The 27,412-nt window shown below is 36.6% G+C and overlaps 1 protein-coding gene across 4 annotated transcripts in view; it reads right to left on the reverse strand.

The window, feature by feature from the left end:
• Positions 1 to 1,387: 1,387 nt before the first annotated feature.
• Positions 1,388 to 27,412, reverse strand: part of cltcb (clathrin, heavy chain b (Hc)) — a 33,617-nt gene continuing 7,592 nt past the window's right edge. For 2 of the 4 annotated variants that reach the window (XM_048160459.1, XM_048160457.1), the window contains 27 exons: positions 25,972 to 26,169; positions 25,679 to 25,879; positions 25,262 to 25,414; positions 25,031 to 25,153; positions 23,727 to 23,864; positions 23,469 to 23,633; positions 23,128 to 23,308; positions 21,681 to 21,844; positions 21,449 to 21,574; positions 21,186 to 21,328; positions 20,059 to 20,293; positions 19,803 to 19,925; positions 19,310 to 19,455; positions 19,019 to 19,202; positions 18,680 to 18,872; positions 18,408 to 18,565; positions 16,580 to 16,744; positions 16,290 to 16,397; positions 14,745 to 14,912; positions 14,388 to 14,537; positions 14,123 to 14,254; positions 13,915 to 14,025; positions 13,651 to 13,821; positions 12,254 to 12,475; positions 7,759 to 7,779; positions 5,426 to 5,501; positions 1,388 to 2,538 (listed from right to left, as the gene is read on the reverse strand). In XM_048160459.1, coding sequence (XP_048016416.1) covers positions 2,408 to 2,538; positions 5,426 to 5,501; positions 7,759 to 7,779; positions 12,254 to 12,475; positions 13,651 to 13,821; positions 13,915 to 14,025; positions 14,123 to 14,254; positions 14,388 to 14,537; positions 14,745 to 14,912; positions 16,290 to 16,397; positions 16,580 to 16,744; positions 18,408 to 18,565; positions 18,680 to 18,872; positions 19,019 to 19,202; positions 19,310 to 19,455; positions 19,803 to 19,925; positions 20,059 to 20,293; positions 21,186 to 21,328; positions 21,449 to 21,574; positions 21,681 to 21,844; positions 23,128 to 23,308; positions 23,469 to 23,633; positions 23,727 to 23,864; positions 25,031 to 25,153; positions 25,262 to 25,414; positions 25,679 to 25,879; positions 25,972 to 26,169 — 4,086 coding nt within the window. In that variant the 3' untranslated portion in view covers positions 1,388 to 2,407. The remainder of the gene's footprint in view (positions 2,539 to 5,425; positions 5,502 to 7,758; positions 7,780 to 12,253; positions 12,476 to 13,650; positions 13,822 to 13,914; positions 14,026 to 14,122; positions 14,255 to 14,387; positions 14,538 to 14,744; positions 14,913 to 16,289; positions 16,398 to 16,579; positions 16,745 to 18,407; positions 18,566 to 18,679; positions 18,873 to 19,018; positions 19,203 to 19,309; positions 19,456 to 19,802; positions 19,926 to 20,058; positions 20,294 to 21,185; positions 21,329 to 21,448; positions 21,575 to 21,680; positions 21,845 to 23,127; positions 23,309 to 23,468; positions 23,634 to 23,726; positions 23,865 to 25,030; positions 25,154 to 25,261; positions 25,415 to 25,678; positions 25,880 to 25,971; positions 26,170 to 27,412) is intronic. The other 2 variants (XM_048160460.1, XM_048160461.1) reach the window with 1 other exon arrangement.

Consider the following 27,412-nt stretch of genomic DNA (forward strand, 5'->3'; position numbering starts at 1 on the left):
TCATAAAGACTGATGCAAACAAGCAGGTTTGTATTCATTTTTAGAAATATCTAGTTCCACAATTTTTTAAAGGTGCACTCAGTAATTTTCCCACATTATAAAAAGTTTAAGAAATTAATACTTTTGTAAAATAAGTTTAAAAAGATGTAGATGAAGGTCCCACTCACATTAGTAGCCCCATAAGAAGCGATTTACTGTACAGTGTACATGGAGGGGGGGTCGCTTCATGGGGGCCACCATGTTGAGATCACATGATCAGCTGAATAATCAATTATGGCTAACTACGAATAAAGTATTTCTTCTGTTTCTTCCATGATGACTGCTATATTGATCAGCATAACATACATACATTATAAATATATATATACATATACATGTACATACATATTCATACATATATATATACACTACCAGTCAAAAGTTTGGAAACATTACTATTTTTAATGTTTTTGAATGAAGTCTCTTACGCTCATTAAGGCTGCATTTATTTCATAATAAATGCAGAAAAAAAAAAACAATATTATGAAATATTATTACAATTTAAAATTATGGTTTTCTATTTTAATATACTTTAAAATATAATTTATTTCTGTGATGCAAAGCTGAATTTTCAGCATCATTACTCCAGTCTTCAGTGTCACATGATCCTTCAGAAATCATTCTAATATGATGATTTATTATCAATGTTGGAAACAGTTGTGCTGCTTAATATTTTTTTATAACCTGTGATACTTTTTTCAGGATTCATTGATGAATAAAAGGTTAAAAAGAACAGCATTTATTCAAAATATAAAATATATACTATCACTTTTTATCAATTTAACACATCTGTGCTGAATAAAAGTATTAATTTCTTTCAAAAAATAAAAAAAGAAAGAAAAAAATTGCTGACCCCAAACTTTTGAACAGTAGTGTATATTGTTACAAAAGATTTCTATTTTAAATAAATGCTGATATATATATTTTTTAACCTTTTATTCATGAATGAATCCTGAAAAAAGTATCACAGGTTCCAAAAAAATATTAAGCAGCACAACTGTTTCCAACACTGATAATAAATCAGCATATTGGAATGATTTCTGAAGGATCATGTGACACTGAAGACTGGAGTAATGATGCTGAAAATTCAGCTTTGCATCACAGAAATAAATTATATTTTAAAGTATATTAAAATAGAAAACCATAATTTTAAATTGTAATAATATTTCATAATATTATTGTTTTTTTCTGTATTAATTATGAAATAAATGCAGCCTTAATGAGCATAAGAGACTTCGTTTAAAAACAGTAATGTTTCCAAACTTTTGACTGTTAGTGTGTGTGTATATATTACTGCACATTCTTTAATGGCTACTGTGTGTTTGTGGAAAAATAAAGTGGCAAGATATATGATGGAGAACGGATGAGTTTCATTTTAATATTTGCCAATTTACAATCAAGCCACCAAAATAATCACAATCCTTTGAATTTATTTCCCTATTTTCTGACTCTGCAGATCGCACACAAATCTTACAGGTGGACAAGCATTGGTATCCATTTGTGTATTCATTCTTCTGTACACTCCGAATAGTGAGCTAGAACAGCACGACACCTGGCACACACAAACCTCAATACAAAGAATCGGATGAGTAAACACAGAAGTCAGAGGAATCAATGTATCCCTTGCTCATTTATGGAAATGGATTCACACAAGAAAGAGCACTGTATTCAATACAAGGAAAGGTCACCTGTTACACATGGAGTGAATGAGATGTTAACAACTACGAGGTCGATCGGGGAAACCCGTTTAGGCTAAGGGATTAAAATCGTTTACTATATCCATGTCTGTATGCGCTTAAAATGTCCATACAGCTACGTATTTGTGTAGAATATCAGATTATTACTTAGTGTTAGCTAAATGTACCCATGGATGCAAATATTGTTTTAACCTTTTTCAGAATATACAATAATGAAATGCATTAAACAGACTGACAGTGTAAGCTCTTCACATACAATACATCAAAATTAAGAGATTCTACATTAGTTTCCTCTCACGACAGAGTGCAAATCAGATGCTTCACGACATATTTTAAGGTTAATTGCTCTTCTCAACACTCCATTTACATACACAACCCATTGCCCCCTTAAAAAAATCAGCTCACAAAAAAAGAAACTAGTGATATAAGTAGCCTTAAATATATGGAATGTGAAATAACAAAAACAAACAAACAAAAAAAAAGAAAAGTGGTCCGATTATTTTCTTTGACAACACAAATAAAAATGAAGTCCTTCATTGCATTTTAAGGAAAATAATTTAAAATGTGTAACTTTTTTTTTTTTTTTACTTTATATAACCTTGTGTGTAGACCACAGTAAGCTAGTAAGGAACTTAAGGAGAGATGGATGGACAGCTGTGGGCAGGAGGGCTTTACATGCCATAGCCGAAGCCTGGCTGTGCGGGTTGGCCGTAGCCAGTCGCCGTGGGGTATCCGTAGCCGTAAGGCTGCTGTGGGGGTACTGCGACATTGGGGCCTGCAGTGAGCATCAGCTGGGGTGTGCCTGGGAAAAATGATTGAATACTATGAAAAATGGTTGAGCATGATCACAAAAACAATCTACATTAGGTTGATCCACTTCTTTAAAAGGTTTGATATGCAAACGTAAATTATTTGACATTGGACTACTCAACATTTTTAGCTGCGTTTACATGGACGCTAATAATCCGTTAATAATCGGACTAGTAGCACAGTCAGAATAAAAAAATTCACATGGTAAGGGGTGGTTTAAACCTTTTCTAATCAGTTCTGTAGCATATGTAAACCAGATTGACAACCTTAACTGGAAAGATCTGCACATGTGCAATGACATTGACACAGAACGAGCTGTTGTTGTTGAATACAGTATCATAAATGACTATTGTGTCAATCTAAAAATCTCTTTCCACTTATCGTCTGTGAAGTGCTGCATGACAATAGAGTGCCCCAGGGATGACGCGTTTTTGTAGGCCAACCCGGAAGTTAGCGGCGCACGGGTTCCCTCGATCGAAAGCCTATGCATTTTTCCCATAGACTTTTGGAAAATCGAGAAAATAAGCTCTGTGTTTAACAAAGGGTTATGACACTTACACGTTTTGTCTATCAAGATAATCTTTACAAGTTAACACAACATTTATAGATTTTGAAGCCTAAATAAAGTCGTCAGATATAAAAGGCTAACAGTAGGCTATAAACAGCACACCATGGTCGCGGATCAACGTCACCACCACCAAGCTTCCTCAAACTTTATTTAGAAAACAATTTTATTTATAAACATGCTCGCTGATTATGATCTGTGCTGTTATGAACACTTATCCACTTTTTCATGAGAAATGCTGTCCAAATGTCCCGTTTTTAATGATGACGTCTAAAGTCCCCGCCAAAGGAAGTAGTCCCTTTTAGCAATTTGTTAGCAACCGCCGATTTTAAGACACAGTAAAAGTAAAAAAAAAAAAAAAATCACAAGCGGGTTATAACTGGTGTGTTTTATGTCATAGATCAAAATGTGAAAATATTTAGAGGCTTTGTTAACCACAGACCTTATTTCAGGCGTTTAACAAAAACCCCATTCAAAAAACCCATAGACTTGACGGCGTTGGAACCGGAAGTCCTAAATGCTAACTCGCTTCCGGATTTTGCCTACAAAAACGCGTCATCCCTGGGGCACTCTATGTCCCACCAATGCTTTCTGGGACCTGAAATAAGCCACGTTTCCACCAAAATTACCTGGAACAATTTGTCCCAGGAACTTTTCCCCCCAGACCTGTTGCTGTCTGTATTGCCATCGTGGTCTAAAGTACCGTGAAGATTAGTCCTGTGACGTAGAACTGCGCGTGACTTTCCAGTTCCTGGTGGATTTTGTCCACCCCATTTAAGCTTAAAGGCAGGAACACACCAAGCCGACCAAGACGGTTTCTTCATCGGCCGACTAAGTTTTCTCAGTGTGTTCCGCACCGTCGGCTGAAGTTGGTCCTCGTCTGCCTTTTTTCGGCCGATTCGAAATGTTGAATCGCCGATGGAGCTCGTCGGTCCGTCGGGCCATCTGATCATTCTGATTGGCTGTTGAGCTACTGCCGCCTGCTGTTTCGAAAAAGCATTTCATTTCACGCAGGCGCAGAACTGACGTGCTGCTTGGCCGTCGGCTGTTTAGCGTCGGTTTGGTGTGGCAGGGCAACTTTGGACACAGACGCTGCCGACGTGAGCCAACCCCGCAGTCTGCTTTCGTCGCCACTAGTTCGTCGGCGTCGGCTTGGTGTGTTCTGGCCTTAATAAAGCCTGAACCTCGTTGTCGATCCATCTGTCGTATTTTTTAAACTACACTGTTGAGTCGAATAGCAAACAACTCTTACTGCATGCAAAATACTGCATTAACTCAACCAATCAGCATGTTCAACGTCCAAGTCCCACCCCTGAAAGTTCCTGAACACACCTGAGTCAAAACACACCGAGTACCACCCTAAAGTCCCTAGCTCCTGGGGAAAGTTCCTGCAGTGAAAACGCGGCTATAGATAAATATTAAGGGCATGTTTACACGACAACGATGTACTAAAAACATTTTTCAGACAACAACGTTGTCAAAACGATCCTCGTTCACACGGATCCGCGAAAACAACTAAAACCGCTGTATTATTTATGCCAGGCCAGTAGTTGGCGATGTCACTTTGTAAAGAAATACTACATGCCTAAAGACAGACTGAACACTCAATACACATGTGCATGACGTCACCGTTTTCACAAATTCATGTTTTTATAGTTTTTATTTGATAACAGTATCTTTTTCAAAAACGTGCACTTTGAAACCCATTTTCAGGCCCCCAAAACACCGTTGACGTGTAAACGAATGGCCAAAAAAACGCATACGTTTTCCGTTTTTAGTTCAAAACGGTATAGTACAAATGTATGGTTTGTAAAACGAAGAAAAGGATGATGGTTAGTATGCAACAACCGTGGGAAACTCAGTAGCGCAATGCACGCATGTCAAAAGATTAAATCCGAGTAAATTTCAAGCTTGTGACATGATCGCACACATCATCTTATTTAGCGTTCATGTAAACACTATAAATCGGATTCATCAGTCGGAATGATTTCATTCTGACAAACAAAAGTTGTCCATGTAAACGTAGCTAGTGATACTGTGCATATTTGGTATTTTGAGGTTACTACAGATATTTTTGAGTGAAATATTACACTATATATGTAAATTAAATATAAAATTCATACTTGTTAGCATTAAACATAAAAAACACCAAACAAATCAATTGCAAAACAAAACAAGAACCAAACCAAACTAAAGCTAAACACAAACCAAATACACAAACCAAAAAAGCAAAAATGATTTTTTAGACAATATTTTAAAACAAAAACATAAAATTTATATAAAATTAGATGAAGGGGCAGCACAAGGGTCTTACCATAGACAATGGGTTGTGCCTCTGTGAGCTGTTCTTCCTCTTTCCTCAAAGACTCAGAAGCATCCAACTTATCAACCTGAATGAAGAGCGAGAAAGAAGAACAAAAGAGGAAGAGTGAGAAAAGATAAATACCCTGAAGAAAGGGGGGTAATGACTGATGGAAGGGACCATTCATGGGAGATGCATAAAGCCAAGCTTAATACAAGGTGCACACGCTTTCAAAGCAGGTCTCAGGGCACAAGCTTCTTGCAAAGGCACTCCATACCCGATGACAAACCACTGAAATAAGTATCCTACTATGTACTATTAGTCTATGCATTTCACATGTGATCATGGACACTATGGCTTTATATGTCCTCTATGATTCAGTCAATAACAGAAGACATGGTACTAATAGTAGATGGTCCCCCATACAGTCAGTCAGTTTCCTATTATTTAACAGTGCATATGTAGAAAACAGAACCCTCTTAAGGTGCGGTCACATTAGCGAAATATCGGCGCAATTTCACAGGGAAAAGAAGTCCATTGTCAAGTGTATCAAAGCATAAATCATAGCTCTCACATGAGTCCGCTTTTATTGGTCAGTACAGTGACTTCTAATGACCAACTAGACCTGATGCGAAATTTGTGTGGGGAAATCTTTCGTCCTCACGTGAAACTCCCAAACGCATAGATTTCTGGATTTCACCTGTGAAAATTTGCCGAATAACAGTAAATGTGACCGCACCTTTAGTCAAACTGAAGGTCTAACTTGATGTTATGTGTGAAGAAATGCTGTGTGATTATTTTAATGGAAGGACGCTGCTCATTGGACAGGTTGCCCCTGCGAGGAAAAGGAAGTCATTGCAAAAATTATATAAACGAAAACTTACGAAAGTCCTATAGGCGTCTTACCACCATAAAATAACCCAAATTATAATAATCTGATATATCTGATAAACATGACCAATAAGCAAGTAAAAGCTGAGTTACAAAGGTTAGAGTAGTCTCCTGGGTGTCTTACCCATCCTTGAGTGATTTGAATTATGATTTAAAGCAATAGTTCACCTAAAAAGTGCAATTCTATCACCCTCATTTCATTTTAAATCTGTATGACTTTTTTATTTCCATGAAACACAAACGGAATCATTTTGAAGAATGTTCAAGCGGCTCTTTCTCATATTATGAAAGTGAATGGGGACTGGGGTTGTTGAGCACCAAAAATAAAAAAAATGACCATAAAAGTGGTCCTTGTGACTATATTCCAAGTCTTCTGAAGTCAGACGATAACCCTGTATGAGAAAATTTGACTTCTATTGTACATTTTATTTTATGGAAAAGAGCACCTAGAATATTCTTCAAAATTTCTCCTTTTGCGTTTCACAGTAGAAATAAAGTCGCACAAGTTTGGAATGACTTGAGCGTGAGTAAATAGTTACAAAACGTTCATTTTGGGGTGAATTATTCCTTTAAAAGTTAAAAGGCGTTTGGGTTCAGTTCTCTACATAGAGCTGGTGTCAACATTTAAAAGTTAAAGAATTATGTTGTTGAGTAGGCTTAAAAGAGATCGGCAGGTCAAAGTTTCGTTGAGAGGGAGAAATCATGCCACAGGTGTAGTTTGTTATTCCTATGTTAAAAAGAGTGCATGAGAGAAAGGCAGAGTAAGAGTGAGGTGTGACGGGGTGAGAGATGGTTTATTCAGCCATTCACGGCTTCCAGAGGCAGGCAAAGCCAACAGCCACGATCCCTGACCGTTCAAGGGTGCTACTAACAAGGTAAAACACATGCTTGTAAAGTATCTACAGCAAACAATGGTTTTATTTTTGCGAAGGACCACACTTTCTCACAGCTGTCGCTAGATTGCAGCTTGAAAGCGAATCGAGCAACCATGCACCTCTTAGTCCGAGACAAACAACATTCAATTCTGTATGAAATTAAATAAGAATTGTGAAAATGTGGTCACTTCTTTTTGCCGTCATCTCATTATTTAACCTAATTACCTACAACTGAATTAGCTGATGAACATTAACGATCTATGATTTTGAATTTAATGAAAAAAAAAAAAAAAAAAAAAAAAAAGTCTAGTTGACAATGACAACAATCAATGAAATGACCGTTTGGTGTCGTTCATCAGCTAATTCCAGCTTTTTACCATCTACAGGTCTGAGGCAAACTACCACAGCGTCTGGCAAAACGAATGGTCAGTAATCTAGAGGAAACTCAAGGAAAGTCTAGTTAAGGTGTGTTTTTAAAAGCAGCAGAGTGACATGGGAGGGAAGAACTCATGCAGATTCTTCAAAGTTTCAGTCTTCCAAACTACAAGGGTTAAAGATGGAATAAGAGTGAACCTTCACCTTTTCCTTAATTGCATCAACCTGAAAGGAAATTTAAGAGTGGCAGCTTAAGAAAAAAAGCAAACTTAACAATCCAGCATTGCAAAAAGCAGGTAGAGAACAAATGCAGCAATCACCAGAAGTGTTAAAAGAAATTAACAGCGGAAATCATAGAAGATACAAATCAAATGTCCTCCCTGTTACTCTTTTCACTGGCTGTTTAAATGAATGAATATTACCTAGTGTAACTAAAAAGGTGATGAAATATTCATGAATAAATGTCTGAACGGGTTTATGAATGACATAATTAAAACTTCATAAAACCTAACATGTCTTCAAATTATTCAAATATGGAAAGAAGGTTTTGTTCTGAAAACAAAAGGAGCAGCCTAACTAGACAGCTTTTTAAGTCATTGCATACACTATCATTCAAAGTTTGCAGTCAATAAGATTTTCTTAAAGAAATGAATACTTTTATTCAGCAAAGACAAATTAAATTTGAATTAAGAATTTCTCTCAAGCACCAAATCAGCATATTAGATTGATTTCTGAGGGATCATGTGACACTGAAGACCGAAGGAGACGGTTAATTGAAATCTTGCGCAAATGTCAAAATGAAGAGAGTGAATGCATTGACGTCACTTTCTCGCCGGGATGCCCCATCAGCTGGACTGAGTGGCAAAACGTTGTGCAACATGACTGGATTTAATAGGGGAAACTGCGGAAACGTGAGTTAAACAAACTATTACCTTCTTAAATTAAAGGTAGTTGGACTCAACGGTGTCCCTTACAACTCACCAAAGAACCAGTGGTCCATGAACACTGACGTGTGGCCAGGAATCAGGTTTCCTGACGTTTATATGTACCCGATTTCAACACTTTAAACACAGTATAAGTAGATCTAAATCGGGATTATCACTTATGTCATTGTTATATATCGTCATATCATCCAGCCCTAAAACTCATTATAGACATAACATTATGACTTTCTGTGAAGCTGCTTGGAAACGATGTGTACTGTGAACAGCTATACAAATAAATTTGACTTGACGCTTGGTCACACTTCATGCTTGGATATTCTAGTTATTTCAATATATTTTGTATATATTATTAAAGTTATCTAGACAACTGTCAGCTGTTACCGTCAGGCAGACAATACAGAGTTCAGCTCTGTAAACAATCCATTTAAGAACTCCTTTGTCCCCCTTTGTAGAACACAAGGCTCATCATAATGGATGTTTTTTTTAATTATCACAGACAAAAACTTTAGTTACGCAGAATATAAGATGGGAAATATTTAGAGTTGTCAATACAATATATGACCTGGTCCTAGGGTGTGATTTTACCCCAAAATTCAACATATCTCTGACACAAAACGGTAACTGCAAATCCACGTTTCACTGCCTGAAGTCCAGTTGTTTCTGTGAATTGCAGCGATCCATTTGCTTCTCTTTTCTGTAGCTTTCAGCAGTCTGTAAAAAATGGCTCAGATTTCTTGTTGAATCTATTTGTACAGTCGATCGCACAGCTCTTTCCTATTTTAGATGTGTTTTGTGTGTTATTCACAGCACTCACACTAACACCACGGTCACTCAGTAGGTATAACCACGGTGACTCCCACCTACTGTGATATCACACGCATACCTTCTATATCCATTTTTCATACTGTACATTTGTAATGCCTAAACTCACTTGTGGCATTTTAAACAAATGATTTTAGCTTTTAGCGTTTTAATTTACTTAAAAAGAATACAAGTCATTTAGTCAAATCAATCATAAAATGAAAAATACAGATGAAAAAGGTCAAGAGAAATGTTTCTGAAATGTGTCAAATGTTTGTTTTTAGCAAACAGGTAGGGTGCTATGTATTTGTTTATTTGAAAACTGCACTGTTAAGTCAGCAACATTCCAATGTCAAACTTTATTGGAATAATTTGCAAGTCAAATTTATTAGAAGGCAGTCGCTCCATGTAGCAGCTCACTAGGTTTTGGAACAGAACTAAAGGTGTTTCCACTGAGAAAAGGCTTATTCTAAAGCAAGGGTCTTTAACCGGGGGTCCGCATCCCCTAGGGCAGAGGTCGACGATTATCTTGGCATCAGGCCCAAAAATATTCTCACCACTAGATGGCGGGCCAGAACATAGTCAAAGGATAATTTGAATTAATTAATGCAACTAGAATTGCCTGTTACAGTGTCTTTTGTAACTGTTACTCTGTGTTAAATCCTGTAGTAGGACAGTCATCAACAAAAAGCCACATTTGCGTGGCGGTGTCCTGGTTTTAGCCTGGACAAATTAACCTGACCTGGCAAGTATCTTCATTCACCAACTTGCAAAACAGTCCGCCTTGCTAAAACACACATAGGCCTATGTGGGAGATGCGGAATGGATAAAAATAACTCTCAAAAAATAAAAGAGGACTTGAATAAGCCTATTAATGGCATGTTTGAGTCATGCTCTTAACTGTTTTATTTCCTCTCTCCATATTATGAATAATAAATGTGTATCATTTTAATTTGCTTGTTACACAATGGAGCCTAACTTATTGTAATAATTATTTGATGTAGCCGACTTTTTACACTGTGCATCCTCACGTACTAAACTGCATTTATTTAAATAGTTTGTGTGCTGGAGGTATGCTATCATGTCATGTGCAGAGTGATGTTAACATTTAAGCTAGCTGGTGAGAGAAAATGGCACTATCAAAGAGAAATAGGCCATACAAAGAAGAATGGAAAGACAACTACGCGTTCTTACCTAGTTTTGTGAATGCAAAGCCGGTGTTTTCAAAGAATATAACACCATGTCTACAGCGGACGTGAGTGGCATGATGCGACGCGTCAAAAGATAATAGAACCCATTATAATCAGTGATATTGACTATGCACTGGATGCGGCGCAGTGCGACACGAGTCACGCGACAACACATTCCTTTCTGTTTCTGACGTAGTCCAAGTGTTTTGCAACAGTCGGTTTGTCGCATTCAGTGTAGACAGCTTTTAGCTGTTGCGGCACAACGTGATGTGAAAAAGTCACGTCTGGTATAGACACGGTGATAATATTAGTCGGCACCATGAGACGAAGATCTATTTCAGAACCAGCCGCTATTAAAATAACATGGCTGTGGGTGCGGGCCAGATATTATTGCTGGCGGGCCAGTTTTGGCCCACGGACCGCCTATTGCCAACCACTGCCCTAGGGGTTCCACAGAGGTTCTGCAGGTGGTCCGCCAATTAATGTTTGATCACAAATAATTTTAAAACATGGGTAAAAACATCACAAAGTCAAATTTAATATATTTTCTTTAATGTATTTCAAATTGAATATATTATAAATGTAATATATAAGCACCCCTCAAACGAAAGCAAGGGCACCCTCAGTTAATACTGTAATAATCCTAGATTTTGTGTTTGAGCTCTGGAGAACTTCAAATGTTTCTATTTACAATGTGTTTTTGAAGCAGTGAGAAATGTAGCCAATCACAATTATGTTTGTTGATCTCTTGAACGCAGTGACCAATCAGATGTCTTTAGTCAGAATCTACTCACTGGTCAAAACGAGTGAGTTCTGCACTCTCACAAATCCTCTCATTAACAAACAGACAAGATGTAAGTAAGAGATTCATTATGCAGTGTACACAACTTTATTGACTTTAATGGAACTTAGTGAGAACGCAAACTGAGATGAGAGACACTATTTAGTGATTGTAAAGGGAGCGGTCTTTACACGTTTTAGAGGCTATATTTAATCCATTGAATAAAATTTTTTCCATACTGCTAAGAGGACAGACGGCCAATTACACACTGCAAGTGACATCTACATAGAAATGCAGGATTCACTCTCAGAATAGCAACTGACATAGTGCTAACTAGCACAGGACTAAAATATGGCATGTCCAAATAGATGTGCAATGTACATCTGCACTTTACTAGAGAACCCGCACTAATTTCAGACACTCAGTGTTTTGATTCCTAATGGTCAATTTTTAGTTTTAGTAAACGTTAAGCTTTAATGTTTAATTGTCCATCTGACAGTAAAATAAAATGTGAATTTTTAATAAACTCGAATCTAAAGTTCAGGTAAATGTTTATTTGTCAATCTAACTAGTCAAATTAAAATGTATGACTGCAAATCCATTCAAATAACTGTAAACAACTAATGAATCAAGATTTTTATCGCAACATATATACTTTTTATGATGCATAAATATCAATTTTAACAATGAAAAGTAATATACAGGCATTCATGCATGTACAACAACAATAACATGCATAGATCTAATCTACTGTCTTAACATAATAAAACCATAATAATATGGTTGGTTTTTATTAACATCTAAGGCTATATACTTAATATGTAGCTCTGTTTTACACATTTTGTATAGGGGGTCCCTGCTACAGGTCTCTATCGCCTAAGGGGTTTTGCCCTGAAAAACATTGAAGACCCTTATTCTAAAGCACCATCATCGCAAACCATGTCCACCATCAGACCCAGCGGATCCTCTAGATGGAGGCTCACCTTGGTGAGGTACTCCCTCATGACCTGGATGAAGTAGGGCATGGAGAAGTCCATGAGATTGTGCCTCCACGCGGTCTCCAGCACCACGTCGGGCCTCAGCAGGTCGTAACAGGTAAACAGGCAGGCGGCAAAACACTCTTTCTTGTCATCCTGCAAGAACCACTGCAGCAGCTCCTCAGCCAGCTCTGTATCCTTTGACTCTGAAGCGTACTGCATTGCGTCCTGTGGAAAAGTGACAAAAACAAAGATTCAGTTGAATGTCCTGCAAAAAAAAAAAAAAATGTTGACAGCGCTTTTCAAATTGGGGTCAGTGGGCTGAAAAGGAACGCTGTGAGTGCTGTCAATAAATTCATTTTTAATATTTTTATATTGTAATAATTTCACATTTATTGCCTCAAATTAATGTAGAAACATCTTAGACAATATATTTTAAATATTTGTTTCATTTAAGATGTTATTTAATTCATTTTAGGAGGATACTCGACAAAACTGGCATTTTGGCATAATTCTGTGCGTTATTGTTTGTTCAAGCACAAAAGAACTCGATACTAGCACGTGTTTTTCTGTGCACACAGACACGACATTCACAGACAGCGCATAATATAACGCTAGCCAAATTATGATGGAAAAAACAGATGCTGCATTAATTGTTAAATATTTTTAACGAGTTAAATTGAAAAAAAATATATATATAATAATCGCACGCGTTAAAGGTGACACAGAGGATCCTTTCGTCAACTGAGAATCCAAAAACTGTTAGTGAGTTTTTGAAATGAGCGCATGCGTAAGAACAACCCACCTCCTTCACAGCTCATTTCGAGGGAACGCCTCCCAAAACTCGTGCACGAGTATTGGAACACGAGTGTTTACCACCGGCATTCGCTCTGTCGTGTTAGTGGATTCATTATGTCGGACTCACCGCAGGTAACTCATAATCTGCAGTTGTTATTCCTGTCTCCTGACAAAAACATTGCATGCGGCGCCTGTGGAGTGTGGAAAGTTACTGGAGCGCGCAGCCGCACACATCTCGCACAAGGAACGTCATGGCAGTGATTGACAAGCCAGAGGGCCAATCGTTTACGCGATGATCGCGTAAACGATTGGCTGATGTTTTTAAGGCCCTACCTCGTGCACAGATGATGTATATTAATATTATTCCTTTCAGTGCAACTAATAAATAGTCTTTTATCAGTTAGTAAAGACAGTTTCAAGTAATATTGCAAAAATGTATAAAACAAAACATCCTTTTAGCACCTTTAATGTGCTAATTTTGACAGCACTAATAGATGTCTTCAATTTCAGCATGAAGTTCCCTCACATATGATCACATTTGAGGGTCAATGACATCTAAATACTGAAAACTCCTGGTATAAGAGATGGTTGGCTAAGAGAGAGACCTTGTAGAGTTTGTCTTTCTTGCAGAGCTCCACACTCTGCTTCCAGCGGTTGTTGCCTTTGAACAGGTAGGCGGCGATTCGCCTGAACTCGATGAGTTCATGCTTCTCCAGGCTCTGAGCCAGAGATATGTTGTCGAAGTTGTCGTAGGCATCGATGGATGTGCGCAGAGCCTGTGGAAAAATAAACAAAACAAAAGACGGTAGATTGCAAAGAGACTTCATAAAATGACAGCCCGGGTCCCAAACGGCACATTTGATGCATACCTGATAATCCTCCTCTGTGATGAAGAGATTATTTAGTGCCTCATTTACAGCCTTGTTGTTGTGGTTCTGTACAGATCTCAGGTAAGGTTTCACCAATGGCAACTGCTTGACCTAAAAGAAACAAATCCAAATTACTGGATCTTTCCTGGTTAAAAACAACTGGTTTAAAAACTGGTTGTAACAGTAAGCAAAATTTTGCACACAGTACCTTGCTGAAGAAGTTGACGGCACGAGTATGGTCAAGACGTGGAGACAGTACGATCAAGAGGTCGTTCAGTAACAGCGGTTTAAACTCCAGGTAGAACTGGACGGCTTTGTAATACAGCTCAACATTAGCCACCTGCAACAAAAATTAACAAAAGAAGGTTAATTTCCTTCATCCGGTGCTGTGTCCGATAAAAAACTACTTTAAAATTAATGCGAGCAAACAAAGTTTGAACAAAAGCCTAACTCTGAGTGAAGAAAGACAATACCTTGGTTATGATGTCCTTAAACTGGCTCTCCTTCCAGGCATCTGCAGGATGGCTCATCATGGTGATGATAGCATTGTCATACTCCTCATATTTATCATACAGGAAGACTAGCTCTCCCCAAAGGTGAGCCTGCTCAGCTGCCCTCAAAACCTGAACAGATACAGCAAATGTTTCATTCATCAATACTGACCTATGCAAAATACATAAAGAGTGCCTAAATAGAGGGATATAATGTGTTTGCTATTTTTAATGATAGTTTCTTTGGCCCCAAAATTATAAACTCCATTTACATCAATCAATATACATTATAAGCAAAGAGACATTTCAGAGTTTACAGAACGGTTTTAGTTCACGGACCTTGGGAATGTTGACTCTGGACCAGAAGAGCTCCAGGTGCTCCCTCATCTTCTGTGGTTTGAATTTGGAGTAGAGGATGGCCAGTTCTGTGAACATGCCCATGTGAGCGCGCTCCAACCCCAGCGCCGCCTCCAGCATGGTGATCAGCTCCTCGAAATAGCCACGGTCCTGATGGAGCAACAACAAACATCAATCAGCCCTGCTGGACTCCAAGATGGACAGATACACTAAGGAGGTTCTTGTAGGGCTGGGCGGTATATCGAGTTTGTACGATATATCATATATATATATATATATATATATAAGCAATGTAGGATGAGGCAATACCTTTTATATTGATATACAGTAGTTTGATACTACGAGTTCATCTGAAAAATTTGTCCTAAACATGAGACATGCTTTATATTAAGGGCTTCAAATAAACTCATAAGATACATTTAATGTATATAGTTTAGCATGGCTTCCCCAGTAGGATGCTCTGAAAGATACTTGTGCTGTTTAATGTGTTTGAGATGTGGTGTTTTCCATACATTTCACAGGTATATTCTCTATAGAAAGTCATGCAAATATTTCCATCTTGCTGTCAGAAGTGGACGAGTCAAGCGAGTCTCCACTAAACTTCACAGACTTTAGTGAACGAGCGCCACTGCATGCCAAACACACGGAGCGCAATAATTCTGACTAAAATATACATTTGGCTAAAATATTTGCTGTTGGACATTAAATGTGCCATATGTAGAATTATAAAACTACAAGTGAGTGTATTTTTATGACAGCAGTAACTGTAGAGACTATTGTAATCAAACGTAGGCTAATATAATTACTATAAGCTCAGATGAGTGAATGTGCGTTCCTCTTACCGGTCTGTTAGTCTGTTTTTTTTTTGTTTTTTTTTACTTTAGTTTAGTGAATTAAAATTATGCTTTAAAAATAATTATGTTTGTGGATTGTAATGTTGTTGTTACAATGTTAGAATGTAATGTGATTTTAACCCTTTTTTCCCCACATGGTTACATTCACAATATTTGTTTCATAGCCTTCAATATGAACATTGTTTGTTTGTAGGACAACACTGGGGAAAATGATGAAATAACATTAAGTATATACAGATTTTTTTTCTTTTTTTCCCAAATAGAAATATGTAGAAAATACCGAGATATATACCGTAAATCGCCATTCAGCCAAAAAATACCAAGATATGATTTTTTTTTAAGCCATATTGCCCAGCCCAAGGTTCTTCTGAAAGGAAAAACTAAAATGTTCCTCCTGGCAAATTCTTTTCCATGGTTTTTGAAGTTGTTTGTGTTTACTGCATAAGGGTTTTAAAAAAAACATCATGACAATTATTATATTACTTGCTGTTTGTTTGTAATCCTAAAGTATTTATAGTTATATATGTTTGTAAATAAAACTATTATAGCAAATATTATAGCTTAAAACATATATTCATTATAGAACATTCCTCAATATTTCCAGGTTTTCCATGACTGTGGGAATCCAGCTGATATTTTATATCAAACAAAATTAAATGATCCTCAGCCTAACCTGGTAGTAGTTGATGAGCTCCTCAAGTTCATCAGCATGAACGACAATATGTAATCCACACATCTGAGCCAGACGAAACTCCTTCCCGTCAACACAGGCAAAGCAAACCTATGAGCAGAGAACATCTTTGTCAGTAATGTACCACCAATGTCTAAAACACAGAATATTAGGAGGCAAGCCAAATGGGATTCAAAATTTTAAAGTCAAAGCAGGTAACCTGCCACTGAAAATGTGCTTTGTCACAGTAGGAAAGTGCAAGAATCATCTATATTCTGTATATATAACCAGACCTCTTTCCAGGTCCTTGTGCTGTTGGCTTTGCGAGCCCCATCGACAGCAGCCTGATACTCCCCGAGATGCACCAGAGTGGAGGCTAAACGGCCGAAGTTGGATACATTGTTATAAAGTAATTTAGCTGCCTCGTACATCTTCTCGTCATAGCATCGGTCTCCAACCTAGACAAAAAAAAAAAAGAAGAGCAAAACAGGTTATCAATTTAAAAACAATTTTAAAAAAAGTGCAAGAAATTTAATTTTTTTACTGAAGAGAATATTTACATTAGGGCTGTCACTAACAATTATTTTGGTAATCGAGTAATCGGTCGATTAATCAATTTTAATCAATTTTGGAAATAAAAATAGACCTAAGCGAACAATAGCCTTTAAAATGATTTAAACTACACATATAACAATGAAGCAATAATATTTGGTTCAAATAAAGCAAGTATCAAAAGCAAGTAATCATATGGCTTATAGAACAACACTAAAAATACATAATATAAATGTAACATGTCAATCATGTATACATAACATAATATAAACAATCAACTTATGCACATTATATATTATAACAAATGCCTGCAGAGGGTGCCAACGGCCTGGTGTTGTTACACTTTACAGCAGATCAAATCCTTGTTTAATACTGGCCAAACGACTTTTAATTCAAATGTTCACTTAATCCTTAATATTTTACCACTTCTTTACGATATAAATGCTACAGCCACACTGTAATTTCTTGAACATATATATATATATACATACATATATACACACACATACATATATATATATATATATACATACATACATACATGCATACATACATATATATATATATATATATATATATATATATATATATATATATATATATATATATATATATATATATATATATATATATATATATATATATATATTTTAAACCCGCAGAGCATATATTTATTTAAAGGATTAGTCCACTTTTAAATACACTTTTCCTGATAAATTTACTGATTTCAAGTTACGGAAAAAAACGAAACTGGCGCCGCGTTCGTTCCGTAAGTAGAATAGGGAAGGCGTAGAACATTCAGTGTAAGCGTTATGAAGAATGCGGAAGCAGAAAAAGTACGTTCAATACGAAATTTTATTTATAAACAATAAACGGTTGTATTTTTTTCAAAAATGACAGATCGATTCGCTAGATAAGACCCTTATTTCTCATCTGGAATCGTTCAAAGCCCTTGAAGCTGCACTGAAACTGTAATTTTGACCTTCAATCTGTTGGTAGCCATTGATATCCACTGTAAGGAGAAAAATCCTGGAATGTTTTCCTCAAAAACCTTCATTTCTTTTCGACTGACGAAAGAAAGACATGAACATCTTGGATGACAGGGGGGTGAGTAAATTTATCAGGAAAAGTGTATTTAAAAGTGGACTAATCCTTTAATTGAATCGCAGCCTTTGTGAATTCATAATAGACCTATGCGATAGTTTGGTTTTTAAATGGTTTTAATATATCATGCAGCCTCAGAAAATTGTCTAATAATGCGGTTCATAGATTCTCGCCCATGGAATGCGCCATTTCCAGAATTTCACCGGTTACTCGACAAGGGGAAATTGCAATTGAGAATTTAAAAAAAAAACAAATACTCGAATTTAACGAGGAATCATGACAGCCCTTACTTTTTCATTTTAGTTTTTTCTTTATTATATTACTTTATGTACAATTTAGTATTTTATCTTTACATCAGAATAATTACAATAACTAAGAGCTGAATACATACATATCAAATATTGCAAATTACAAATAATAATAATAATTCAGTATTGGGTGACAACCAAAGTAGGAGACTCTTACTTGTTGAATGTGTGCGTTGTTTGGCCCATTGATAAACTCCTCCAGTTCAGCTAGACGGTTAGTCTTGGCCAAGGCAAAGATAAGCTCGGTCTCTACATACGATTCACGGGCCTTCTTACGAGCCATCTGCAGAAACTTGACCAGATCCTCCCAGTTTCCTGAGGAGAAAACAACAATTAGTTCACTACTACACCATTTCCCATAATTATAAACACCTCACCTTGAATGGTATGGATTTAGTCATAAAGCAGGCACTTTTTATTGGTTCTTACCGCTTTGGGCTGCAGCTTGTCCCACTTCCATGTAGGCTGAGGGATCGTCAGCTTTGATGTAAGAGTCAATGGCCTCTTTCACCAGCCCCTTTTGCAGCTGGGCTTTAGCCAGCTGACTCCACACGGCCGGCTCATTACAGCGCTCGGCAAACTCATAGGCCCGGTCCAGATTCCCAATGTGCTCGATAAGAACCTACAGTCAAGAAGGACAACAAATGATTTGAGACTATAGAAACAAGGAAGAGAAAGTAAGTGCAGAAACAACTGCTGCATTTACATTCATGTACTTTGTATAGAATATATTTAGGCCATAGATGACATTTGACAAATAAGATGTACCTGCACTGCTGATGTGTTCACATCGAACTTCCTGAAGATCGCAAAAGCCTCCTCAAAGAGCTCATTGCTAATGGCGATGTTAGCGATGTCTGGGGCGTCGTAGTTATCGAGGCGGTTGATGTACTCCATGACGCGTGTGCGGTCAGCTTTGATGGCCGTCAGGATCAAGAGGTTCTGCAGGTTCCTGGGTAACAAATAATTGAAAAGCAAATGTTTAACACCCTAAAAGGCATTTATGGATATCATTTTATGTTCTGTCACCTCTCAAATGTTTCTACCAGATTAAATTACCGGTGTTCGCTGAAAACGGAGTTGTCCAGGACGATCTTCTCCAGGAGCTCAATGAGTTCATTGGGTAGGTCAGCAGTCATGAAAGCTTTGACAGTAACAGAGACTTCTTCAGGGTCCTGGGTCTCAGAGAGGGCAGTTTGCACAACCTTGCATAGGCGGGAGGATAAGTTGAGTTTAATCTTTATGTTTGAAGCACTTTTTGACATTTTAACTCATAAATGTACTTAAAAGTCAGCATGAAATCAAAATAGGCCCCATTTTATTTCTTAATGCATTAACATAATGCTATTCCTAGTCTTTTGCAAACACACTGTAACAATGTTCCTTTTCTGATGAGATCACCAATCACTCTTATTTTTTAGCCCCTCCCTTTCAACCATCTGGACATTTTTTTACGTTGTCCCATTCTACTTGAAAATGTGCCATTAAGGAAATAAAATGGGTTGTGAATAAAGTTCAAAGCTTGACTTTTCTATCATTTGCTAATTTGCACCTGATCGATGAGGGGTCTCCTGTAAGGGTTGCTTTCCAGAAGCACACTAGCCCATAACTCAGGATCCTTACGACGCACAAGGTATCGGGACAGACTCTTGAAGAGTGAGTTCTCATTGCAAACCTATGAATGTGAAAGAAAAAACATTTATAGCAGTTTTCTTTCATTGTAGGAACTGAATTTGCAATGAACAAGCTCAGAACAAAATTCCTTAAAATGCAACAAACACTAAAACAAAAGCACCATTGTTCCTTACATGGATGAGCTCTTGGTCACACTGCCCTCTCTCATAAGCCACACAGGCCAGATGGGGGTCCCTCTTCTCGCAATACTTGCCCACTACACGGCTGTCATAGTAGGGGTTCTCTCTGAGGAAGCGCTCGGGGTTGTTGTTGCTGTCAATGTAGATCTTAGCTAGGGCATTATGGGTAGCTGGTTCCTCACAGCCCTCGTGAATGCGGGCCTCCAACCACGGCAGAAGCAGCTTCAGTCTGTTATACAGATCAAAACAGTCAATTTTGGACCATCAGCCAAATCAGAACAATGTCAACAATATAAAACACTAATAACAACACCAATATGATTATAGACTAATATGACAATATGATTAGTGATAGAGGAAATAAATCAACAAATATTTGAGAGTTTAAGATCACTGTGCCCATTTAGCAGATTTACAGTGTTATTTATATATATTATATGTTCACTACATTCAAAAGTTTGGGGGTCAGTAATATTTTGTTTTTAAAAGTCTCTTATGCTCACCAAGGCTGCATTTATTTGATCAAAAATATTGTAAAAACATTGTGAAATTTTATTATTTAAACATTTATTATTTATTAACAAACTTATTATTTAAAATAATTGTTTTTTATTTTAATATATTTTAAAATGTCACTTATGCGTGATGGTAAAGCTAAATTTTCAGCATCATTACTCCAGTCTTCAGTGTCACATGATCCTTACCTTTAGATCGTTACCTGTAGATTTCAATTTCTGTACAGTGTAATCTCTAGCGTTAATTTGTCATACAATACAATCCGCCATCAAAATTATTTTTTGATATCTTTATGTAAACAGATGTGACGCAATGTTTTAATGCTTAAGACTTTCTAAATAAAATTATTTCTTTAAAAAAATATATATAATTGAACATTTTCTATATTTCTATAAATTGCACTGTGTAAATATTTTACTCATTTGTTATATTATATTGGCCACTCTGCTATCTACATAATGATCATTGAGGGGGAAAAACAAAACAAAAAAAACATTGACAACTAGATATGATCCCCATTATATTATTTAAAATATAAAATTTCTTATAAAAGAAAAAAAAAAATCCCTAAACAGTGACAATGTCTTAAAGCAGCAGTGTCGAACCTGTTTCTTTTTTCCACCTCAGCAACAAGCTCATCAGTGGAGAACTGCCCTCTGACCACCAGAATGAGGTTCTTAATGACGTCCTCAGAGCAGTCCACGTCCAGCAGCCCTCCAATCACCACAGGTAAACGACTGGGGTTGACCTGACAAAAACAGTTTATCACTCAATCAGTCAGTCAGTCAGTCATCACCCACTGCTACAGGAACAGAGAGCCGATATGATTGCTTGATCACAAGAGTTGTCATAATCAGGCCTCAAGTACCTTCTGAACATAGATCTCGATGTACTTCTGCAGGTTGTTACGGTACAAGTAGAGCACAAGGTCGTGGACAAAGTCAAAGCGGTCACACACAATGATGAGAGGCAGCTGGTCGGTCAGTTTTGCTTCCTGTTAAAGACAAAGCAAATTATTGATTTTACTAACATAATGCACTATTAAGATGCTTGATAAAAGTCTTAAAAAAAAAAATTTAAGAGCCCTTCAGGTGCCATACCTTGAGGAAGTTCTTCACACGCTCAGGATCGTAACAGTTGCTCTCTCTGCAGATTCTCTCCACTTCCTTGATTTGACCAGTTTTACAGGCAGCCTGGATGTATTTGAAGTGAACCTCCGGATCCTGGCTGAAGTTCACAATGGAGCCCAGGAAGTAGAACAGACCTGCGGAGCAAATTATCATATAATGTGCTTGACATCTGATTCATTTCCATGATTAAGTTCAAATTGTCCATTTCAAAGAATCAATTTTAAAAAAATTGTTCAATGATTTTTTGGTCATCACTCAAATTCACTTCGCTAATATTGTAAAAATAGGGATGCACTGATATTAAAATCCGAACGATGCCGACAAGCCATTAATTACTTGTTATTAAACATGTTATGGCTGATAACCGATAAATGTCTGATATCAAAAATATTTTTGTAAATAAAAAATAAAACGAGAAATTAGAGTGCGCAATAAAATACAGAATATAAAACAACGATAAATAAAAAAAATCTCTAATACACCAATAACCAAATATTGTACACAAATATCATGTATCTATAGTAAAAAAAATATATATATATTTGTTTATTTCTATGTGCTGTTATATTGGTGAATATAAATAAAAATAATTCAATTAAATTCTTATAATCATAAATTATATATTTTTATTACATGAAAAATTCTATATTGGGTTCATTTGCTTTTAACTAGATTTAATGCAAGAAAATTTGTTTTACCAAGAAGAGAAGAAATTGTTGAATAAATCAGTTATTTTTGTTTTGCTTTTGCGCACAAAAAGTATTCTCGTCATAACATTAAGGTTGAACCACTGTAGTCACGATGACTATTTTAACAATGTCTTTACCACTTTTATGGACCTTGAATGTGGTAATTGCGTTCACTTCAATTGAGGATAATAAAACCTCTCAGATTTCATAAAAAATATCTTAATTTGTATTCCAAAGATGAACGAAGGTCTTACGGGTTTGAAACAACTTGAGGGATGAGTAATTAATGACAGAAATTTCATTTTTGGGTGAACTAAACCTTTAACTATATCATATGATATAAATATGATACAAAAACTCATACAGGGGCATTTTTGCCCCAATATTTTGAATTTTAGGGGCATATAACTGCATTCTATAGGCTACAACACATAGTGAGTTGTTATACATACATACATATATATATATATATATATATATATATATATATACATATACATATACATATATATATATATATATATATATATATATATATATATATATATATATATATATATATATATATATATATATATATATATATATATATATATATATATATATATATATATATATATATATATATATATATATATATATATATATATATATATATATATATACACACACACACACACACATATATATGAATTGTGGTGCATTGAAACCGATTTCAGCATTATTACCCTCAAAGCTCTTGAAGGACTCAAAGAGCTCTGTAAGCGACTGGGTGGAGAGCTGCTCGTGATACTTGGAGGCCACCTGGACGCAGATCTGGAGGTTCTGCCTGATGTTGGCAGAAAGCATAGCTCTCAGACACTCCAGAGAGTCCTCCACAGACAGAGAGCCAAAGAAGTTCACCAGCCACTGCAACCAGAGCAGAACATATTACCCACCATTAAACGCCATGATCAGATGTGGACCAGATATGTTACAAACAACCATCAACATCACAGTGTTTTGGTGAACTGAAATGAATGCTACAGTAGCATCAGGTCCAAAAGTTCAAGCAGACTGTGGGCCTTACCTCTGGGTTGAGCAGGTGTGTGTGGACCACGGCCCGTTTGATGTCATACAGGTCAGTGTAGTGCTCCAGAGCTCTCTGCAGAAGACCCGCCTTCTCACACAGCTGAGCCACATGGGCCCGGTCATAGTGAGTGAACATCTGGTTCCCCAGGATTGCATCTGCCACCTGAATAAGACAATATAATGACAAAAACCATGTTATGATACAAAGCTTTGCAAAATAATCAAAGTGTACATTGCTGCTGTGTGTAGTAAGCACCTGTGGGGCATGCATCAAGTTCATCTCCAACAGACGAGTCTGCAAAGGACCCTCGGTGGGGCGGTTGTTCTTCAGGGCATCCAACAGGAAAGAAGTGCACTGCTGGATCAGGTTATACTCCATAAACACATCCACAATCTGTAGGATTAAAAAAAAAAATCTTTTAGTAAATAAAAGAAATACAGGGCTCCAGACTTTTTCCTTCCGGTGTGACTGAATTTTGCTGAAGGTTGCACTGTTGCCAAATTTGTTACCAATTTGCCTATTTTATAAGCGCTGCCATTTCTGTTCTACCACAAAGATCCAGTTAGGCTTTTCAATCCACAAATCACCAACATTTACCATGGATTTACTGCAGTAACACTATCTGTAACCATGGTATTGTGGCAGAAATGTGGGATATTCACATTGAATTTTATTATATTATTAAAGCTGCTGTCCGTAACTTTTTTTGTGTTCAAAATTTACAAAAATTATATAATGAGAATGTACAAAATGAATCCATTTTCCAAATCGTGTTTTTGTCTTACCCTGAATCATTATGGTACACTTATAATAATAAGTGTTTATATTCGGACTATTTCAGACTGGACTGGCAGGACCCGCCGCAGAGAATCACAGTAACTGCATGACTCGCTATAGACATACACAGAGAAAAGTAGCTCCGGCTACAATGTTCGTCCGCAAGACGCATGCAGTTCTGTTTATTAACCACTAGAGGGCTGCAGCTTTAATGTAGACATGCATTAAAGGAGTAATGGAATATAATTGCAGTATTGTTTTTAAGTTATAACCATTTTTGTGCATTTGAATTTATACCAAGCTACTTTTCATGAACACCATAGAAACCAGTTACTTTTTACCATGGTAGTGAGGTGCTATGTGTGGTTTAACCTGTGATTATCATGATCCTAAATGTATTATACGATGGAAGACCAGTTTTAATAAGAGTACAGTCCTAACTCAGACTACTCAGAATATTTAAATTTTACCCAATAAAAATGAGGTTACAAGTTGTACAGATGTTACAGATGTTGTTTTTTTTTAACAAAAATAAAACTATATCCAACTCAAGCTACTTTCAAATGTGCTTTTCTGAGATACAAAACATGTAACATTAATATTACATGTGCAGTGCTACCAAATCTGTAGAACTTGATGGCACCGGTGCCACTGTTCTCAAATGTTAGTCTGGAGCACCAAAATATTTTTTTTCCCCTTCACGGTATGTAATTATATCCAGTCTGAAATTAAAATTTTATAAAAAATAAATAAAAATAAATACAAGATATATGTTCTTAGACCTGAGTGATGTCAGCCAGAGGTTCCTCATCTTGAACGAGCATTTGTGAGAACTGCAGGCCTTGTTCTGGACTGATCCGCATGACGTTCCTCAACAGGAAGATCCAGTCTGGAGTGTAGCCAACCTGCACACAGATGGCCACGCATTAGAGGATGGAGCTCAAATTTGAAATCTCTCAGACTGTTTATGGACCAGTGTAAAGTATACTGCCAGGAAACACATTTAAACTCACCTTTTTTGCATACAGTACAATTTTCTGGAACTGCCCGGTCTCTGCAAAACACTGGATCACTTTGTTGGGAACGTTGGCTCTTAGATAAACGCTAAGAGCAAGAGTTGGATCCACAGACTTCACCAAATCACCCAATTCTTCAGAACACTCCAGCTGCAAGAAGCGAAAACAGCAGGTTTTTAATCCCAAAATCAAACTTTCTGGGTTGTTTATGATAACAGGTTACCGATTTTTAAAAATTAAATTTAGATCTGAATAGAATTAATCATATAGAGAAATATGTGACCCAGCTTCAAGGTATCTTCTGTCATTTTTTTGTATCTTTGGTAATACTGTATTTTCAACTATCATACGACTATTTATATGACATTGGATTATCTATTATTGCTACATATTTATATTCAAAAGACGATATACCTTGTCTTCCTTCAGCCATTTCTCCAGGAGCTGTTTGCGGCCTTGCTGCAGGACGGGCCTGCAAAGCTCCAATGACTCAAACTTGTTCAGCTGGCCCTGGTCCAGCAGAATCCCAAAGTACTGCAGCAGGGGAGATGTTTGACCAGGCTGGGCAGGAACACTCTGGAACCGACGGATGGTGTCTGGAGTGCGCAAGATGCCCTGCATGAAAACAACAGCAAATCAGAAACCTCAATATTTGCCTGACAAAGACTAAAATGATGCATCATGTCATGAGATGCAGTCTGCTGTACCTTTGGCGCATTGGCAGCCACTTTGGCAGCTTCAGAGTAGCTGCCACTAGCAAACAGATTGTTGAATTTGCGGGCGAAGAGCTCCTCGGCACCTGCCAGGTTGTTGCGGACGGCCATCCTGAGGGCTAGGTCAGGGTTCTGCAGCACGTTAGTGATGTAAGGGATGATGTTTTCTTCCTCCACACACACAGACAGCACCTGATAAACAGCATATGACAAACATATTGTATCAGACACAGAATGCAGAAACTGACAGTGAAAGTCACACTACTAATTACATTGAATTTTATATTATTTTGTATAGGGTCGAAATTATTTTTTAATGTTTTTTGAAAGAAATCTTTTATGCTCGCCAAGGCTGCATCTATTGGACCAGAAGTACTAAAATATAAAAAAACAGTAATATTGAAATATTACAATTTAAAAATGAACTATTCTTTATATTATTATATTTTAAAATGTATTTATTTTGAGGGGGAAAAACAGACCCCAAGCTTTTGAACAGTAGCATACAGAAATGGTTTTTAATCGAATGAATTTAGAGACTTAAGCATTGCAAATACTACGATTAAAAAAAAAAAAAATCGAAAACATTTGGCAACAACATTTATGGGAAAAAAACAGAAAGATGGAACTGATTTTAACAAGAACAAAAAGAATAATTATTAGAAGAAACTGATCTCATATTTTCACTTTTTTTGCAATATAACAAAATTTTAAGTCATTTTTTTCCCAATACTATATATATATATATATATATATATATATATATATATATATATATATATATATATATATATATATATATATATATATATATATATATATATATATATAAATAAACATTTCTTTTGACTGTTTACTTGATACTAATAGATACTTGAAAAAATTAAATTGTATATTTGTTCTATTTTTAACAACATTAAGTGAATTGAAAACTTAATTTAATTCTTTAATATATTAATTTACTTTATTTTTACATTTTTCAACTTAACACCCATAACATACGCCACTGCTGAGCTACCTTTCTTATATTATGCGTCTTTTCTCTATCATTAATGCTTGTTGTGAAGTTTGTTTGGCTTCTTCAGATAAACAAATCTGTGTGCCAAGACCAGCCCATAATCTCTGTTGTATTACCACATAAGTTCTAATACTGGCTAATCTCTATTCATAAGCACCTAATAATGCACTGATTGGCTGCAAATGATGCTGATCTGGACCCATAAGGATCCAAAGCGACCCTCAGGGTAAGATGAATGGGCCGGTATCCCATTATGCACTTATTTAAGTCTGCAGCACAGAGCTGAAGCGGTCATCAGTCAGCGACTGAAGCCGAGCGAACGCGTCGCAGACTCGGAAAGAGGATTACAGCGGCCGTCTCTACCTCCTACTGAGTGTCACAAGCTGTTCTCACTGTACGTGTCGAGGGATCAGCGAA

The sequence above is a fragment of the Megalobrama amblycephala genome, linkage group LG16 (genome assembly GCF_018812025.1).
Source record: "Megalobrama amblycephala isolate DHTTF-2021 linkage group LG16, ASM1881202v1, whole genome shotgun sequence".
NCBI classification, from domain to species: Eukaryota; Metazoa; Chordata; class Actinopteri; order Cypriniformes; family Xenocyprididae; genus Megalobrama; species Megalobrama amblycephala.